Source organism: Gekko japonicus, unplaced genomic scaffold (assembly GCF_001447785.1).
Source record: "Gekko japonicus isolate JY-2015 unplaced genomic scaffold, Gekko_japonicus_V1.1 scaffold743, whole genome shotgun sequence".
NCBI classification, from domain to species: Eukaryota; Metazoa; Chordata; class Lepidosauria; order Squamata; family Gekkonidae; genus Gekko; species Gekko japonicus.
Window position 1 is genome coordinate 307,745 of NW_015167560.1, and position 20,177 is coordinate 327,921.

Genomic DNA, 20,177 nt, shown 5'->3' on the forward strand with positions numbered 1-20,177 from the left:
GGGGGGGGGGCTGCAGTAGCAAGAAAACTGATAACATCCAACCCAATGAGATTTTTAAATTAACTTTATCTCCTGCACACAGGAGTTTAGGAAAATACGTAAACCAGCTTCTTCTATCACCTGAAGTGCACATTTTAAAAAACCACAAAACTTTTATTATTGCAAAGCATGTTACCAAACTGATGCCAAGTTAACAACTGGGATTTATTAGAAAATGAATGACACTAGCTAAGAAACTTAGTGGCTAAGGTGTAGGATTGAAGTTTTCCTTTACCCTTCAGAGGAGCAAGGTGTGCATTATCCAAGCAGAACTATGTTTATGACCGGGGCAGATGTGTGGCTGAATGCTATGCATGTTTACTCACAAGCAAGTCCTGCAGTTCAATCAATGGTGTTGTTGTTGTTAGCCATTCAGTTGTTGTTAGCCATTCAACTCTTGGCAATCAACGGTACTTACTCCCTAATACCTGTGCCCAGGACTGAAATCTCTAGGTTATCACCAAAGGAAGGAGAACCTAGTGTCTAGGTGAAGAAAGTCTGGGTAGCAGGTAAATGTAGAAATACCCCTTCCCCCTGGCAACAGATCTAATCTGTGAAATATGGTGAATTATTAATGAGAAAAATATATTTATTAGATTTCTACGCAGTTCCTATGAAATTTAATGGATTACTTACTAAAGAAATATTGATACTGTCTCCAGACAAACTGTGGAATTTAGCAAGTAATTTCTCAGCGGCATTTCGCTTTGCTAATTTTTTAGATGTCCCCGTCCCTGCACAAAAAACAAAACCAAGGAGGATGCAAATAAGCAGAGGGCTAAAATTGGGATAAATTCATACAAGGCAACCAGTCTCCAGAGACAGTGACCCTCTTATCACACATACAAAGTTCCTGTATGTTTTCTTCTGATCGTTCCATCTCTTTTAGCTCTGACCAAGGTGTTAACTGTTATCCTGAGAGTTTCCCTCTAGCCACTGCCTGATCTCAGATATCACAGAAGAAGAGGGGTGAAGAGGCATACAGAACAGGAAGGCTGGATCAGAAAAGGGATGCTGATGCTGAATCCAGGATGTAACTGAGCTATACACTGGAGCTCAAGATCTGGGCTGAGATCCTATGCACCACTAAATGGTCCAGGAGAGAATTCTAATTTGGGGGCAAAGGTCAGAATAATTAGAGGGAGGGAGGAGACACAAGGAAGGCCGAGTTAAAAAAACATGTTCTGGAAATCTTGAGATGCAGTTTTCAGCAACATCTCTGCAATGACAAGTGTGCACATAAGGTGTCCCTTTAGGCTACTGTGCCTCACAACTGAAATGCCGTAAGCAAATAATATATGCTAGTCAGGTTCTACAATGCCAAGACCATGGCCACACAACCCGGAAAATCTACAGCAACTAATGAACTCTGCCCATGAAAGCTTCGACAAAATATATGCTAGTGTATATGTAACATGCGGTACTAAAATATTTACATTACAGTTCAACTGGTCACTTCCAAATTTTACTGGCAAATTATTTCTGGTAAATCAATCACACATTTTCTGAATGCAGCAGATATATTACAGCTGCCTCACAAAACAGTTTATGTTGATGCAACTGAGAAGACAACAGTCTTGCATTCAGATGACTGATTTCCTGTTTCAGTTTGGTAAAGAAGCAATTTTATTCAGAACACTGTCTTGATTTGTTAATATGACTTTTCACAACAGAATTAGCAAATCCGAGCATTTAAATTAGGCAATATAATTAGGCCATATAACAGAATTTCTCCAGTTGTTGTGAATACAGGTCAAGGAGATGAGAGAAAATCCATTTCTGTGTAAGACTGAACGGACTGGCATTACACTTGATGGGCATAATCCATCCTGAGTGGGTACAGCACTCATACGCATAAAGATTCCAATGTTTCTTCCCTTCTCTAGAACATGTTAACTAAGCCTGCAGTCCTAAGGGCACTTTCCTGGGAGTAATCCCCATCTGATAACACGGGGTTTACTTCTGAGTAAACCTGATTAGGATTGCTCCCCACATGGCTGCACTCCTAAAACAACCTTTGTGAGAGGAAGCCCCTGGGAATAAAGTGGGACTCACTTTCCAAGAAGACATTGTTTGGTTTGCTCTTTAAACCAAGCAGAAAGGGAGAGCAGGACTGGCCTATGGGAGCCATGCAAAGACCTCTTGTTCCCTGCGACAGCCAGCTGTGCTATCTCTGGACATGCTATGGTGGGTGGGTGCAGGGAGAGAAACACAACTCCGATGAAGTGAGGCAACACATCTACACAAGAAAGGACTGTACCCTAGGCATTCTGAGGATATATCCCATGTCAAACATTTGCTCAAATAAAATACAGCTAAGCACACACAACTCTGACCTGTATATAAGAATCGTTTCAAATCCTGTAGCTAAATTCAGATTATCCTACCTTTTCTACTGACAAAAAAGAAATATGTACCTGTTTCTACAAATGTTTCTACTCTGCAGGTCATTGTAAACTCTCTCATATGTGGCGGTCCGATCTCCTGTGCAAGTGAATACTCAGGAAGTCTCCATCCCTTATGAATAGCCATTTCCTGGAGATAACAGAAAGAAAGAACATATCTTTGGTTTGACTTTTAAAAAGACATGGACCCATGAGTGGTGTATGTAGATGTCACAGTGCCCACCAGTGTACTTCTTGGCAACCCCATACTAATTCCCCAAACCCATTACTTTACCAGAAAAAAGAGCAAATTCTGGCTTTGCTTGTTTAACCAGCCCCAGTGGCATCGTTTTTGTGTCTGTAGGGACCTCCCATTATGAAATGGCTGCCTCCACAATAGGTGGATGCGTCGGCTCAGACCTCATAAAATGTTGTACAACCTAGCAACATTTTGTGATTGGTACTACCCCAATACTTTGGCCACCAAGTGAGAAGGGGGCACTCACTGGAGAAGACCCTGAGGCTGGGAAAGATTGAAGGTCAAAGAAAAAGGGGACGGCAAAAGGATGTGATGGTTAGACAGTGTTACCGATGCAACGAACATGAAATTAAGCAAACTTCGGAGCACAACGGAAGACAGGAGGGCCTGGCGTGATATGGTCCATGGGGTCGTGAAGAGTCGGACCCGACTGTGCAACTGAACAACAACTACCCCCTCCCTATGTCCATCTTCCCTAAAAGAAAAATTCCTAGTGATCTACCAATGTGCCTGGGAAATGCTGACCAGTGATCTCTTTTTTCCTCCCCTTCCATACATTTTGTATGTAGTTTTCTCTATGTTCCTTGCTACTGACATGAACCATCTGCTCCTTCCTCATTTATGCTACGGCCCCTCTCACGTTCTGTCAACCAAGAAGGAAAAAAAAAAGATAATCTTTTATGTATATAGGGACCTAATATTGTCTTACAATTCACTATAAAATAATCATCAAAACTCAAATGTACTTAGGCAAATATGTTATATTTGAAATACAATTACAGGTTACCTGCAACGATCCTACAGGATTGGTCTGATTCTGTGCTTGATTGCAAGATTCAGGCATTATGTGGTCTGGCATAGAAATACTAAAATGAACACAGTACACTTGAAATTGGCAGTTTAGAAATCATTATAGGCATCATTCCATTAACAAATGAGGACGCGATCCCAAAAGCCCTGACCTGGATAGCCCAGTCTCGCCTGATCTCATCATACTTCAGAAGCTAAGCAGGGTCAGCCCTGGTTAGTATTTGGATGGGAGACCACAAGGCAGACTGGGGTTGCTATGCAGAGACAGGCAAACGGCAAACCACCTCTGAACATCTCTTGCCTTGAAAGCCCCACAGGGTCGCCATAAATCAATTAATATAAAATTAAGAGTCCGTTTAGAAAATCCCTAAACCGAAGATACCTATCATGACACTCAAAGGCATGCAAGCAATTTATGAATAGCCAGAATAATATTTTTTAACCTAGTGGAAGTTTCCCATAATGCATCACAAGTCCCGTTTTAAATGCAAGGAGGAAGTTGGAAAGAGTGATAGTAGGGGGAAATAAATATGTTATTTACTTTGTGTGCATCTAAATGTAGAATTGCAGGGGAAAGCTTATTTAACTATCTAGAGAAATCACCCAAGGGATTACAGCCACTGACAGAGCAATCCTCTGTAGGTCTGCTTACAATCCTACTCAGAGCTATGCAATGGGGCTTACTCCCAGGAAAATGTTTGCACGGTGAGTTATGTTGCAACCCCTTCGGGGTCAGGGCGGTATAGAAATCGAAGCTATAAATAAATAAATAAATAAATAAATAAATAAGAAGATGAAGAAGAAAAAGAAGAAAGTTGTCCATTTTTGATTAACTATTTGGTCTAATTGTTTTCCTGTTAATTGAAGCATATTTCCTGAATATGCTGAGAAGAAAGTAGTCACACATCCATAAAAGGACCAGGTGTCATGTGCACTGCCCTGAAAGAAGGGCAAAATAAAAATAAATCACAAGCGAATAATCACTGCCTTGGGTTCTTCTACATTTGTAAGATTCTTCTCAAAGATAAATTGTTTCAACTGATGAATTGTTTACATTTATTTTCCCACACGGCCTAATCATTAGAAACACTGTGTCGCAGGGATCAAACTGAAACTCACCAAATCTTAGAACTGCTTTTTAAAATGTTCAGTGCAGCTTCTGCAGCTCTGTGTTTTGCAATTTTCTTGCTGGGACCTTCTCCTGGACAGATAAAACAAAGCCAAAAATGTGTTTGTTTTAATAACAGAATACGATACTGAGTGCATAACATAAAACTGGCATATTGAACTTTAAAGTATCCATTTTTTGTCCAAGCAGAATTTAAAAATTGAGTTCCTTTCAATCCCAAAAGCTACTCTGCCAACTACTTACACAACAGGGACCAGGTTTAGTACAGGGTAGTCCTACTGCCCAGCAGTGTCTTTGGGGCACCAAGCACAGGGACCACAAAGCGCAGGGTTGGGACACTCATCCCAGTTTTGCATACCCAAGAGGTGGTTCCAATCCCACCTCTTCTAAAAAGCTACTCTGTAGTTCCTCCACCCACCCACTTCTTCCTAAAGCTCCTAATACCCATTTCCTTTCAATCATTATTTTATTTTAATTATAAGCGAACTTCAAAATAGTTCATGGAGGGTGCAGGAGGTAGGTAGATACAGGAGTAAGATTAGTGGGGTATGCTCAGGGATCAGGATAGGCAGAAGAAAGAGTACGCTCTACAGTTAGGATCAGGTAGAAGGTAATTTGGGCCTTGGAGCCCAACATGCAATACTGTTACAAACCTGTCCCAGTTATTTCACCCAGGGTAACTTTAAAGGTGAAGACAGGAAGATGCACTTGTCCCTCGGCTTTTTCAAACTCATACACAGGAGTGACGTTAGTCTTTGTGCCGTACTCATGTAACAGCTGAATTGGTGTTTTCCCTGGCTTGGCTATAAGAACTTCCTCCAAGCTGCAAACAAAAGAAGAACAGCATTTATTTATGAACACCAAAGGAAAAAAAGGAAATTATATTTAGTATTGGGGCAGCCATTGCCAATTTCTGTAGTGACATAAATATAAAAAATAATATTAACATTTTGCTTTTTTTTTAGGCCCCCCGGAGGGGATTTTTTATTGCATTTTTAAAGACTACAAACTACAACGAAAAATTGGGAAAGGGTAACTACATCTAGGAAGAAAGGAAAGAAAACCACTACTAACTAAAACCCCAAGTATAGGAGATCATAACAACAACTTATATAAATGTTAATCTTAAATTGCTAGTATTACTTTGAACATAGTCGGTTATGCTATTTTTTTTTATCTTTTCATCTATTCTTTTAACTGTCTAAGAGAACCCCCAGAGCATCCCCTAATCAAACTAAAGTTTTAAGGCACAATTCAGAGTTCTTCAGCCTTCATTTTGTCTTATCTTTTCTAATCCTCAATTTATATGTACGTTTGGGGGCAGCCGCCCCCTTATCAGAAAGAGAGTCCTCGTCAGAAGACACTGAGTCCAATTCGCCACTGGATTTGCTGTCATCTTCTTCCTTCTCGACCTCGGCTGTCTCTCCCAGCTGCACTCTCAGGAACTCACGTGCTTTGGAGACAGAGTCAATCTTTTCTTTTTTATTGTGTAGTTTGAAAATGACGCCTTCTGGAATTAACCATCTGTAGACAATGCTGTTTGTAGAAAAAGGATTAAATCTTTATATTTCTTTCTCTTTTGCCTTATTTCAAATGGGATGTCTTTTAGAATCCTGATGGTATTGTCCCCGATTTTCAAGGGTGTTCCTGTAGTTGCTTTCAGGATAGAATCCCTCACATGCCTCTTTGAGAATCTGACCACTATTTCCCCAGGCAGATTCTTCTTCTTAATGTACTGCCAACATTTTGGAGAACTCAGTGACCTATTCCGGTCGAGGGCTCATGGTCCCTGCTGGCTTCACTTTTGCTGGTTTGTCTTTCTCTGCCCTCTTCCCCGCCATCTTTATGGATTGTTTACTTTTATGAAAACTTGCTAAAATCTCTGAAATACGCCCATACACTTATCTGTGCTCTGGTAAGTCTCTCAAAACAGATTTCAACGCTATTTCTTCCGCTCCCCCCTTAGTATTTTGTTGTTTAGTTCATGCGCATGGGAGGGGCCCCTCCCCTGCTCACTTTTCTCACCGTTCCCAGGGGATAGCTTTCTTTTTAAATTCTCGTATTCGCTTTAACCTGACTCACTGTTCTTTGTTGGTCATACGACCTCGCTTGGCACACATTCAAAACGCTCGATATCCGACGCTTGTCCCGGTCAGCAGCTTTAGATCCATACGGACACTCGGCGGCAGGACCATCGGAGCGCAATTCCCCAGCATCGCGCTGATGAAGAGGTCACCCCTCAAAAGCCCCATGGCTAGGAGCCTTTTGACCCGTCCCCCCCCCCTTGCTGGTGTGCAGATCACATCCCCAGGAAGTTCGGGAGAGGTGTCCGCCAGCGTGTCGCCATAAACCGGAGGTCAACATTTTGCTTTTAAAATGGCATGCCATGCTGTTACCTGAATTGGTCTAATAACTAATTGGTTCAGGAAAATTAACACAGGGATCTCCAGCAGATGTGTTCCAGGATCCTTCCCTTAGCGAACTGTCAAATAAACCAGGCTGATGTTCAACTGGTAGTGTTTTTATTGGAAAATAATAAAGAGCAAACATACACACACACAATGCAAGAAAACACACACACTAGCTAAGAGGAAAATCAGGGGTGAGAATAGAGAGGGATTATCAGAGGGGAATATATTTACCGATCGGATCCTAGAGAAAAGCTGCAAAGAAACAAGTAGCACTGAGATATCACACACACACACACACACACAGAGAGAGAGAGAGAGAGAGAGAGAGAGCGCTACTGAGCTGGATCGGTATTTACACCCAAAAATGCTATCTCAGGCTACGCAGAGGTTATGTCCCAAAAACAACACTTTGATGGTTCCCCAGAGATGTGTACGGCTTTCACTGACCCTCTGATTACAGAATGGGAAGCTTACCATTTGGGTGAAGTTTTAAATTGCATACTCAAATAAAGCAAGTAAGGAACATATGGTCAAAGTAATGTAGATGTCTCTCCATTGCCTTGAAGTGGGGAGTCTATTGCAGTGAAAACAAACAGGAGTCTTGTGATGTTTTGACGATTAAGATAAGGCCACTTTGTGGAACTGTGACTGATGAGTTTTTTCTGTGGTACTAACCTGTTACTTACAAAGACAGACACTAGTCTGAAAACTAACAGGAATGTGGTTGCCAGCCAGGTTACTTGTAGAACTAGAAGCCAGAGTTTGTAGCTTGGACACTGTTATCATCATCACTTAACATTTATAAAAAGCACGTTTAGCAGACTAGGTTCTGTACATGAACAACTGATTATTGTTGCAAGTTCATAATCTAATTCAATGTTTATAACAGGGGTCCCCAACTTTTTGAGCCTGCAAGCACCTTTAGAATTCTGATATAGTGTGGTGGGAATAGCTGTAAAATGGCTGCCACAGGTGGACCCAGCCATAAAATGATTGCAGCAGCTCACACAGTGAAGATCCTTGTGCTGTGGTGGCAGCCACTGCCAAAGCAATAGTTTAAAAAATCTGCATAGCCAAGCAAATCTCCAATAGCCAATCAGAAGTCTTGTTGGGCAATGCCCCACATGGCCTCACTCATTTTCTAAAAAGATGCTGGTGGGTGCCATGGACCCCATGAATACCACATTGGGGGACTCTGGTTTATAATCTTAAATAAATTCACTTTTTTCTCTAACAGAATTCATTCTAGAACACAAGAGTCCAGCCCATTACTGTTGTACATCCCAATTCATTATAGCAGCACTTGGTGGTCTGTCCTTTTCCTTTCAATCTCAGGGCCCACTGGACTATAAATATCAAGTAGCGCAAAGGCCGATACAAAATTTTATACTGGGGAAAATGCTAAAAAATACAAGGAAAGTAAAAAATGAGGGAAACATGCAGTTGAATATAATCAAGCTCAACACAAGACTTCATGGATGGGAACATAGGAGAAATTTCTTAAGGAAAAAATTAAGCTGGAAAAACCAGTTGGCTAAGAAAGCACAAGTCAGTTGCAGGGTTGTACATATCTTACAGGTACAGTCAGCATGCAGATAAAGCTATACATCTTCTATGATTAAAATTTTGAAACATGGAGTGATCCTAAGGAAGTCTTCTCAGAAGACAGGACCATTTTATTCAATTGGTTAAGCTCCTGCAAAAATGTTCTTAGGACTGCAGCTGTATTTTATTAAGGCCTAGAGTGAGAGTGTGAGGAATGGAAGGGAAAGAATAGAGACTAAAATGGAATAGATTAAGGTACACAAAGGTTGGGGATTACAATTCAATCATAAATATGGTCATGCAGAAGCAAGCCCAGAGGGACTTGCTTCTTAAGTGTATGTACGAGTGCAGCCATTACCCTGGGAAAAGTATATGGCATATAGACATGAAACCCCAATCTGTGGGATGCATTAACCCCTAACCCAAAGCAGATCCCTATATAGCATAACTGTGAAAACATGATTTTTAAAATTTGACAGAAATTGGCAACTATTTGGATTGGCAGATAAGAAGAAGAAGAAGAAGAGGAGATTGGATTTATACCCTGCCCTTCACTACCCAAAGGTGTATCAGAGCAGCTTACAAACTCCTTTCCCTTCCCCTCCCCACAACAGACACCCTGTGAGGTGGGTGGGGCTGAGAGAACTCTGACACAAACTGCTCTTTTTCAAGGACAGTTGTGCCAGAGCTTGTGACTGACCCAAGGTCACATCAGCAGGTGCAAGTGGAGGAGTGGGGAATCAAACCCGGTTCTCCCAGATTAGAGTCCGCACACTTAACCACTGCACCAAACCACCTGTACAGGATAGGTTTTCTCTACTGTGAAATGTTCATGTCTACCCTTCCATGGATTTCCAATCTACATTTCCAGTGGATTATACTGTGTCTGTAGAATATTCTAATAATGTGGAAGAATTTTAATAGCTTTAATTCTGATAACCAGTAAGTCTACAAACACTCCTGTGTGTGTTATGTGCAGTCAGGCTGCTCCTGACTTCTGGCAATCCTATGAACTAATGATCTCCAAAATATCCTATCATTAACAGCCTTGTTCAGGTCTTGTAAACTGACAGCCATAGCTTCCTTAAGTTCATCCATCTCATGTTGGGTCTTCCTCTTGTCCTGATGCCTTCAATGTTTCCTAGCATTATTGTTTTTTCCAGTGACTCTTGTTTTTTTTTCATAATGTGACCGAAGTACAATAGCCTGTTTAGTCATTTTAGCTTCTAGTGAGAGTACAGGCTTCATATGATCTAGAACCCACTTATTTCTCTTTTTGGCAGTCCATGGTATCCATAAAACTTTCCTCCAACACCACATTTCAAATGAATCAACTATCTTCCTTTCCTACTTCTATATAATTAAGTAAATCTGTTACCTATGCAAACACTACTGAGCAATCATTTTTTATATTCCAGTATACAAAACATAAAAGCAAACAGGGATATTTGTAGATCATAACAAAGACAGAGGTGATATAGATATAAATCAGTTCAAAATCCTCTATGGATGTCACTGGACAAAATGGGATGCAGAATGGAGGTAGGGGCTGAATCCCACTCCCTTCGGTAACTTGACAGTCATTGGCTTCCAGTATAAAAGCCACAGCTATATATACACAACTATCAACTATGCCATATTTAGAATGCTCCACTTCAAAAACCAAGGGCTTCCCCCCGATTTGTCTTTAATGGTGGAAAGTGTTGTCAAGTTGCAGCCGACTTATAGAGACCATAAAGGTAAGAGACGTTCAGGGATGGTCTGGCACTGCCTGCCTCCTGTATCTACCCATGTTAATTCAGTGGTTTTCAAACTGTGAACCGGGATCCAAAAGCGAGCTGCAATTTCCCTGCAGGCAGGTCCCCTTTGCCCATCCTTCTGGTATTTCTCTCCCCCACCAACCCCCGGTCTTATTTGGGAGCGGGGGATGTTTTCCACGTGCCATCTTGGGCTGCTAGACAACCCTTCCCGTGGGTCTATTTACCCTCACCCTTTAACGGCGACCTCCGCACGTACTTTGGGGAGAGTTAAGCCCAGATTCCTCCATCTTTTTTCCAGGGTTCGTATTTTTGTGCACACCTGGAGGATTTGCGTACCCCAGCCCTGCGTGTCCCTGCAGAGACCCAGGCACCGGGGCCTACGGACTACTAACGACCCACACATCCCCGTGAGCGACAGGAAGAAGGGCGGGACATCCATGGCCACCCTGGGGGGGGTGGGGTGGCGGCTGCTTTTCCCGCCTGACTGCGGGAGGCGACCAGAGAAGCTCTTCCCCACCCGGCCGCTCCCACCTGCCTCCCTCACGTGACCCAGCCCCCTTCTGCGAGAGGCCGTTGCCCCCGCGCGCCTCCGAAAGCGGCGCGTGCGGGCGGCCGTTACCCACAATGCCCCGCGCCCGCGCACTTCCCTTTCCCGCCTCGGCCGCCCGACCTGAGGGGCTTTGGCTTCGCCGCGGTGGAGTTCCGCTGCTCCGAGCCCGAGAATCCCTCTGGGGGCACCGCCGGGCAGGGAACCGCCTGAGGCTGAGCCATGCCGCTCAGGGGTGTCGCTACCACCTCTTCCTCGTCCCCCTCCTCCTCCTCTCCTTCTTTCTGGCCGGGAAGCATCCTTAAGAGTCCTTCCACCTTCGTAGGTCACATGTGGTTCCGGGGGCCGGCTCGGGGAAGGGCCGCCCACACACGCCCTGGAGGAGGCTCGGCCTGGCCGTTGGAGGGGGCAGAGGCGTGGCAGAGGGGGGAATGACAGCGGAATGATCGGAGACTCTTGTTGGTTAATCTCGATGGTTTTTATACATTGATTCTACCTTTGTCTTATCCCTGACTCATAAAATGTTTCTTACTTTGTGCAGATGACGTCCAGTAACTCTTAACTTGGATAGCATATTCAGTTTATCTGATGTTTATTGTTTATTATGCTGCTTTGTTAAGGTGTTGAAAATGTTATATAAAAAATTAATTTTTTTTTAAAGGAGACGTTTGCGCTCGCTCTGCCACAGCCCTCATTCTCCTCGGGGTCGCTTTACCATTTGTGATGGTTTTCTCTAAGAAAAGCAGGAAACATTCAAAGCGCCAAAGCCTTTGATGGCAAACAGTTAGGGTTGTCCTCCTCCAGGTAGGCTAAAAGTAAGAGAGGATTGGAATGGTCAACAACAAAATACAGCCGTGATATAGTAACTATATCTCTGTATCATTGAAGCTTAGTGTAACTCCTGCACCTTTCCACAATCAACAAAAGTTTCTTCACCTTTCCACAATCAACAAAAGTTTCTATTTACAAACATTCCATCAAACTTCTAAGGATGAATACATGCTGATATATTAATGCAAACAGTCCTATTTTGTGGTCAGTTTTTCTTTTCATTCCCCCCCCTCCTTTTCCGTGTTATAGTTTTACACAGTATCTTCTGTGGTTTCCACAACGGGGCAACTCGGTCCCCGTTTCAATGCTTCATCAAGGCAGATCCGGCATAGAATGATTTTTTCAGGTTTTAATATTCCATTAGTATTTGTTATACGGATTCCCAGCTTGCTGCTGAATTTATTAAACCATCAAGTAGCATCTGGTTTGCTGTTTGCATTAATGTATCTATTGGCATCCATTCATCCTTAGAAGGTTGATGGAATGTTTGTAAATAGAAACTGTTGATTGTGGAAAGGTGAAGGAGTTACACTAAGCTTTGATAATACAAAGATATCACAGCTGTATTTTGTTGTTTACCATCCTCCAGGTGGGGTTTGGGGATCCCCTGGAATTACAGCTCATCTCCAGACTACAGAGGTCAGTTCCCTTGGAGAAAAGGGCTGCTTTGGAGGGTGGGGTCTGTGGCACATCGTACCCCACTGAGGTCCCTGTCCTCCCCAGGCTCCATCCCCAAATCTCCAGGAGTTTCCCAGCCTGGATCCAGCAACCTTACCACCACATTCCCAACTGGTGGCCAGGGGGGACCTGGCAAGCCTTGGAGCCCCAATAAAATAAAAGCCCAAGGGCATCTTAAAGACTAGCAGTGTTTATTTCAATATGAACTTTCCTGAAAAGTGGCAGGTGACTCGCGAAAGCTCAGAAATGTTGTTAAGGTGTCACTGGACTTCTGTTTTGTAATGCTTCTTGAGGACCGATGATACAAATGTGAAAATTATGTGGAGGGAAAATAAACTTTTCTGATTCCAGTTGTAAATTGAAATGATAAGAGACAAGTGGCTTATATATTTACTTGCTTCATTTGTATTCTGCTTTAGTCGCTCAGACTCAAATTACAATGGACGCAATAAGGGCAGTACAATACATAGTCAATAAAAGTAGCATTACAAAAGGAAGTCAGTAAATCCTTTTCTCCATCATTGTTACAACTTTGCCATTAAGCTGTGGTTGGACTAATGCGCTGTTTTGCTGATATAAAGTAACCATGGCTACCCATTCAGCGTTATAACTTTGACATATTCTCAGCAACGTGTTTTTTTTTTTAATATCTCTTCCTTGTATCCCCATACTTTTAAAACCAGTGTTTGATTCCTAACATAATTCCATAGGGATAGTTCAGTTCAGTTAGCCTTTATTGGCACAAAAATACCTTAAAAGAGGATTACTATTAAAGAGAAATGTACATATAAAACCATATAGAACCATACATAAAGAGCCAAGCATTTTACCGACATTGCATAATGTTGGATAAAACAATTCGTTACAAAATATTACTCATTTGGTGGTTTTCCTGGTGTAGCTTTATCGCTGATTCAGAGGGATAGTTGAATGACTGTTGTAGCAAAAAGAAATAGGGAGTCTAGTGGCACCTTAAAGACTAACAACATTTTTATCTCCACAGAGAGTGAGCCACAACCCACTTTGTCTACTACAATGCACTGTACATTGGTCTCCCCTAAAAATCAACATTGAAACTCCCAGCTGGTGCAGAATGCTGCAGCTTGGCTATTATTGGGAGCTAGAGAGAACATGCATATTACTCTAATTCTGTAGAAATTCCATTGCCTACCCATTCGTTACCAGGCTCAATTTAAAGTATTCACTAAATACAATGGGACCATGTAGATACAGTACAATAACAATAACTAAATACACCATGGAGAGCACAAATTACTCAAGGTCAGATAACATTCAATTGCTGCTTAAAGGCATATGTCTCAAATACAGTTAATGAAAAAATCATGCATAGAAATTGAAATGTGAATCCTTTAGTATGATCCACATATACTTATTAAAGAACTAAGGCTTTGAGACAAATTACACAAGCGTAAATATACACAAAAACCCTAGAGCAAGACCAATATAACAGGCTATTCAAAACACACTTCAAAACTCATTGCAAACAATTTGAAGCCTGACTTACCCACAAAGTTTACATATTTTACATGCCTTATCACACTCCCACATGGTCTCAATTGCACTCCTTTTGGTAAAATGGTTCTCAAATGCATAAACTCAGGTTGCATACTTAAAGCTAATCATGCCTGGGACTTTAAAAAAAAGATTGAAAAGTCTGAAAAGAGAGCATGGGAGGTCATGTATTGGCCACATTAACCATGAATTGCTAACACTGACAAAATGAACAAAGTTTGAGTCCAGTGGCACCTTTAAGACCAAGAAAGTTTTATTCGAATTATAAACTTTCATGTGCAAGCTCACTTCTTCATATACAGTAAAACAGAATATCCTCAACCATTACATATAGGAAGAGAGAGGGTGGAGGGTGTTTTGTTGCCAGGAAGGGCCAATTAGAGTCAAGACAGACAGAAACAAAAATGGAGATTACCAGTCTATACATATAGGTGGAGGGTGAGCAGTAAATTATCATACAGCATAATGATGATGTTTAACAGATTCAGGGGTCAAACAGGAATACTAAGCTTAGTTTATGTGGTTTCCATTTGTTTGGGTTCAATTCGGGGAGGGGGGGACAGTGAAGGAAACAGGTATGTCAACATTGGAGATTAATTGTGGAATGCTGAGAGTAATTGATTGAGACTCTGACATCCATCTCTTCTCAAGCATGGAAGCGACTTTACAGCATCTTTAAAGGGGGGATTGGCTGTGACAAACTCTTTCACTTGTTTGAATTCCAACTATGGCAACAGGTGGAGCCACTGATTCATCCTCATCTTGTTTCAAAGACTGCATATGAGAAGGGAACATATGATGGTTATCTCATTACCAGAAGTAACTCTTTCGAGTATTCCATTCATTCATAAACAGAAGGAAGGGGTCACACCCAGTTGGATTGCACATTCTATCTTTTTCATGACTTGCAACTGCTTTGCATTTACATGGCACTTGCTGCATCCTCTCCCCCCTCCCCTTACCACCTATATATCTCTGGACAGTTTCTTCATACCCTCCATGCATCTGATGAAGAGAGCTGTGTTTCTTGAAAGCTTATGCTACAATAAAGTTTGTTAGTCTTAAAGATGCTACTGGGCTTTCTACTATTAGAAAGTAGGCAATGATCATTTTACTTGGAATTCACAATCTTTGCCATTTTAGACTTCTGGCGATCCCTAGTGGGATGTTTCAGAGAGGTGACTTCCTATTGCCTGCCTTTGCATCCCAGCCTGTCGAGGTTTGCGCGGTGCTAGCCCACTGCAGGTTGCGAGTGGTGTGAGAGTATCAAAGAAGATGCAAGTCTTATAGGCTTGGTGTAAAACTATAGTTTATTTACACGAGCCTCCACCAATATATTGCACAGAACGGCAAAATGCTCACGCAGATAACAGGTTTCCATCAGGAAGGGTAGTACATTGTACAGCATCACATTTATACTAGCATTGTCCAATCAGGACCCAATGCTGAGTCACAGTTAATTAGCTCTGCTATCAACTAGACAGAACCAGTTGGAGCCAGCTCTACTGACACTCTGAGCTGTCAGCTCCTGTCAAACAGATTGATATGATCTACAGCCAGACTTATAGAACACATGGATGTTGACACAGCCCTGGTATTCCTTGGAGGTCTCCCACCCAAGTACTCGCCAGGGTCGGCCCTGCTTAGTTTCTGAGGTATGATGATATTGGCCTTGCCTGGGCTATCCAGGTCAGGGCAAATTCACAAACATACTTGATAGTTATGGATTATTCCTATATTTGGAAATTTGCAACCAGTGCATCAGTGATAGCCAGCTTGAAAGTGGTGTTTGTGAGAGACAGAATCTGTGTGTACTGTTTAGTGACAATAGAGAGGAGGGGAAGGGCCCATTTTTGCCAGGATAGCCAGTTGGTTAATTATACTAAATCAAAGATTTTAGTTTTTCAGAAAGCAGGTATATATAGAAAAGTTAGTCAGCCTTGGATAAGTAAACGGCATTTCATTTTGTTATCTTAGATTTCATTTCACAGTTTCCAGTACCTGGTTTAGTCATCTTAGGCCCCGGTCACATGGGCAGGAAACTGCGGGAGGGGGGGAAGTGTGGCAGTTTGCCCCGGGGCAAACTAACGCGCGGTTACGTGATCAGACCTCCTGTGGAGGTACCGTGGAGGTTCCGTGGGAAGGGAGAGGTGCCGATCGCAGGACAATCCCGTGCGCAAAACAGAAGCACGCGGTGTGGCAAACTGGTTGGGGGTTTTTTGTGTGTACACCACGACTGCGCATGCTCCGTTGGGTGCTTGTGCGCATCCACGGAGACTGGGGGAAAAAAACCTTGTTTGCAAGGGGACATGGGCGGCGCCGGATGCCTCCGGAAACGCGATCAGACGCCTGCCCTTGCCTCGCAGTTTCCGGAAACTAGTACCTCCGAGGTACTAGTTTTTTTGCTGCGTGTTTTCGGCGGGAAGCCTCGGTTGAGCCACACAAGTGCTACGCTTCCCAGATGTGCCGGTGAGATCGCGCCCGGAAAATCCGCCTGTCTTCCGTCGCTTTAGCGTGGCTAATGCTCCGTGTGACCGCAGCCATAATCATGCTTTGGAAGGAATTAAAGCTCATCTAGCTGGTATTATGAGGTTCTTCTTCAGTCTAGGGGTCATTCTGTTCTGATAGTACAGGAGATTTATCAATCAAAAGTCCTGTCCTTACTATACAGAACCCCTATTTGGATCTCAGCAACTTTAACTAGGCTGGAGATGGTGCGGGTTCCCTTCTTGTGTACTCTTCTGTGAGCTCCTAAATGTATTTCAAATTTTATAGATCATCTTGGGCTAAGTTAATGGAGGATAAGCTGCTGAGTTTAGGGTTTAATTTGTCCTTCTACTGATATATCAAATGTTAGGTTTTGGAATCACTGAGGAGACTTGATCAGGAGGTTATTAATTTAGATTCTAGGAGTCATTGTTCTCTCCTTTTGGGTGGCAAGCCCCTCTTTTTCCTGTTATACTGATTTTTTAAAAACTTTTGTAACAGACCTAGTTTTTCATCAACTTTGAGTAGATGTTTTACCACTTGCACACTTGTCAGGTTGCTGCAAGGGTATTAGCTGCCCCCAGAGAGACTGCCCTTGTGGTAGAGCTGTAACTGAAACTTTACCTCACTTTGTATTTAGTTGTTATTTGTATTTGTCTATAAGAGCTGAAATTATATTGCCTTTATTGAGCAACTTTCCTTGCTGTACATACAAATTTTTTTGTTATATCTTTTGGCTGGGTGTTACTTGTGGTAATGTTGTATTTTATGCCCTTAGAATTAAATGGGCTGTGGGCATATGTTGAAAATATCTCTGGGGTTAAGTATTAGTGGGTCTGTTGTTTGTCCTTCTACTACTTTGGGGCACGTATGTACTCTGATTTTGAAACAGGAATGGGACCTTATCAAACAGCATTCAGTACTCTCTAGCCTTTTGGGGCAGGTTATTGTTATTAACAAAGTTGTATTTTTCTGCAGACCTGCAAATACCTGCAAATCTACTTTGTGTGTGTGCTGGTTTTCATCTCTTCATAATTGGCATGGGGATTTGCTATTCTCTATTAAATATAATGATAATGATGATATTAATCGGAATGTATCTCTTACAAGGATGTTTAAATCCTAGTACCATCAATGGTTTTCACTCAAAACTATGGGCCTATGCATGTAACGGTGAAATAAAATCCTGACAACCTTTTAAAAAGTAATCTAGGATGTCCATCAAGTAAACATGGATCATTGACGAGGCTTTTGGGCCTCATCATCATCCTATATAAATGAACAGTACATCTAGAACACACTTGAAAATCCTTTGCAATGTGTAGAAATGCCTTGACAGATATACATGGCCTTTCTATAGGTTGTAAAACCACTGTTTGAGAATGCAGTTTCCCCTGAGAGAAAAAAACTCTTGTCTACAAATCACACTTCCATAAATAATTACACCCATATGTAATGCAATTTATTCCAGAACCATATTCTCAGGTTCTCTGGCAATAGTTAGGGTTGCCAAGTCAATATTTCTTACCGGTGGGGGAGCCTCGCTGGGCTCTGGGAGCTGTTCGTTGATGCGCACGCGCTTTGTGCGTGCGCACCGCCAGCATGTCACCAGAAGTGACGCGCGACATCGATCACGTTGAAGGTGTGGCCCCGATTGTCGGAGGGAAAACCATAGAGTTTTCCCTCCGACGATCAGGGCCACACCCCCAACGTGATTGACGTGGTTGTGTCACCTCCGGGCCCCCCTGGGGCCTGATTCCGTGGCGGCAGGAATCGGGCCTCCGAAGCCCCCCACCCCCACTTGGCAGCCCTAGCAATAGTCCTCAAAATACACTTATAACAGGAAAAATGAATGGAGAGTATCTCTCAAAAGGAGTAATGCTATGACCCCTTTTCCACACATAACTATGTACCTTGAAGTGCATTACATGAGCCCCTTTCTAACATGGAAGAATGACCATGTGGTAAGAGGGGAAGCTTAACTGCAAGTTCTGCCCCTCAACTATGTGCATTGATTCATTGGAATATGTGCCATAGAGCCTGTATACTTACCAGATGTCATGTACATTCCTTACACATGGCCCATAACCTCTGAGTGCTAAGGGCTGCAGCCAAGATACAATGCTTCCAATGCCATAAAGGCAACATCTGACAGACCCAAAAGGACTGTACAGCATATTTCCAGTGTTATTTTATGTATTTATTTATTATTTCAGTTTGCTAGGCCGCCCTTCCCTGAGGCAGGGTTCAGGGCCACTTACATCAAAAGTGAATACAGCCAGTAGTCAGATCCCTCCCACAGATGGGTAGTTGGCACCCAGAGAGAACATCCTTCATATAAATATCACCCCAAAATCATTTGTACGGGGCATTGCCTGGCCTAGAAAATGGAATTGAAATGGTTCTGAAACACACAAAATGGTTACTGCCAGGCAAGAGCCTGAGAAATTATTTCGGAAGGTGGATTATAACGGCTGACCACCTGACATCCTCCTCCCCACTTCAAAGGGAGATGTATTATCAGCACAATGGGTTTCCCAAGGAAGCAAAACTGCAGATCTTAACACCTTTCACCCAAATGGTAATATCCCATCAATATACATTCACACTTACTCTGACCTAGACAGCCCAGGCAAGCCCGATCTCATCTAGATCCTGGAAGCTAAGCAAGGTCGACTCTGGCAAGTACTTGGATGGGAGACCTCCTTGGAATGCCAGCAGTCAGGAGGCAGGGACAGGCTTTACTCAGCCATATGCTCCAAGCCCCCAGAGGCTGCCATGACTTCCAGGTACGCACGCACACATAAAAATAAAAAATACCCACCAAAAAAATCCCATTCGCACTTACACATTACACATCAAAGATCCCATATAATATCAAAGGTATCTCTAGAAAGACCATTGGCCATTGTTTTTGGATCAAATACGTAGGCATGCCCTAAGGTACCACTTTTGGGTATAAAGATAGCACTCATTTATGGATGTGTGTGTTTGCGTTTAAATTATTTGTTACAACCTGCTCAGGTGTACTGTTTCAGGACATAATTAGTCTCCCATATGAAAAGATTGTATTAGAATAATAATCTAGGGAATGAAGTTATGTTCTAGCTTCCATCGTTTTCAAGGTTTCTTATCATTGTACATTCTTCCAAAATGGTTTAAACTGCAATGTTAGACAATCGTAGAATGATGTGCAATAGCTAGCTACTACCTAATGGTGTACATTTAGCTAGACAAACTCAACAATACAAAAAGCACTCTGGGATTATCATGAATAAATAAAACGAATATTATCTATGGCACTGTTAGACAGTTTTAAAAACTTTTAAAATAAGGAATTTTTCTGAGTTGAAATTGTTGATGTGAAAGCTAAGACAGTACCACAGAAAGGTACAGAAAGTTACCATATCAGTTTACGCTGTTAATCTATTATTCATTATTTTGAATGTGGCCGCACAATGAAAGGGAGTTGCTTAATATTACTGATGCAATACTATGCAGAAGCTAGTTAAAACAATAGCAGTGCTGTCCTTCTAGCCAAATGTTATACAGAGCAAGGTGTGAGATTTATCCTTGATCTGTTTAGGAAAGTCACCATTTTAATATGGCTATCTGCTTTGAAGCTTGCGGCTGATCCAGATTTATTATTTTTTATTGTGTACGCATATTGAGCCAACTTCAGAGGACGGCGGAAGACAGGAGGGCCTGGCGGGAGCTGGTCCATGGGGTCGCGAAGAGTCGGACTCGACTGTGCGACTGAACAA

At 42.4% G+C, this 20,177-nt stretch overlaps 1 protein-coding gene across 2 annotated transcripts in view; it reads right to left on the reverse strand.

Annotated features, from left to right (window-relative positions):
- The window catches only part of PRKRA (protein activator of interferon induced protein kinase EIF2AK2), a 17,125-nt gene extending 5,886 nt beyond the window's left edge, over positions 1 to 11,239 (reverse strand). Inside the window, exons 1-6 of one of the 2 annotated variants that reach the window (XM_015413751.1) lie at positions 11,008 to 11,239; positions 5,275 to 5,444; positions 4,612 to 4,693; positions 3,470 to 3,548; positions 2,457 to 2,574; positions 676 to 773 (exon numbers count right to left, since the gene is read on the reverse strand). In XM_015413751.1, the coding sequence (XP_015269237.1) occupies positions 676 to 773; positions 2,457 to 2,574; positions 3,470 to 3,548; positions 4,612 to 4,693; positions 5,275 to 5,444; positions 11,008 to 11,183 (723 nt within the window). In that variant the 5' untranslated portion in view covers positions 11,184 to 11,239. The remainder of the gene's footprint in view (positions 1 to 675; positions 774 to 2,456; positions 2,575 to 3,469; positions 3,549 to 4,611; positions 4,694 to 5,274; positions 5,445 to 11,007) is intronic. The other variant, XM_015413750.1, reaches the window with a different exon arrangement.
- Between the last annotated feature and the right edge of the window lie 8,938 nt (positions 11,240 to 20,177).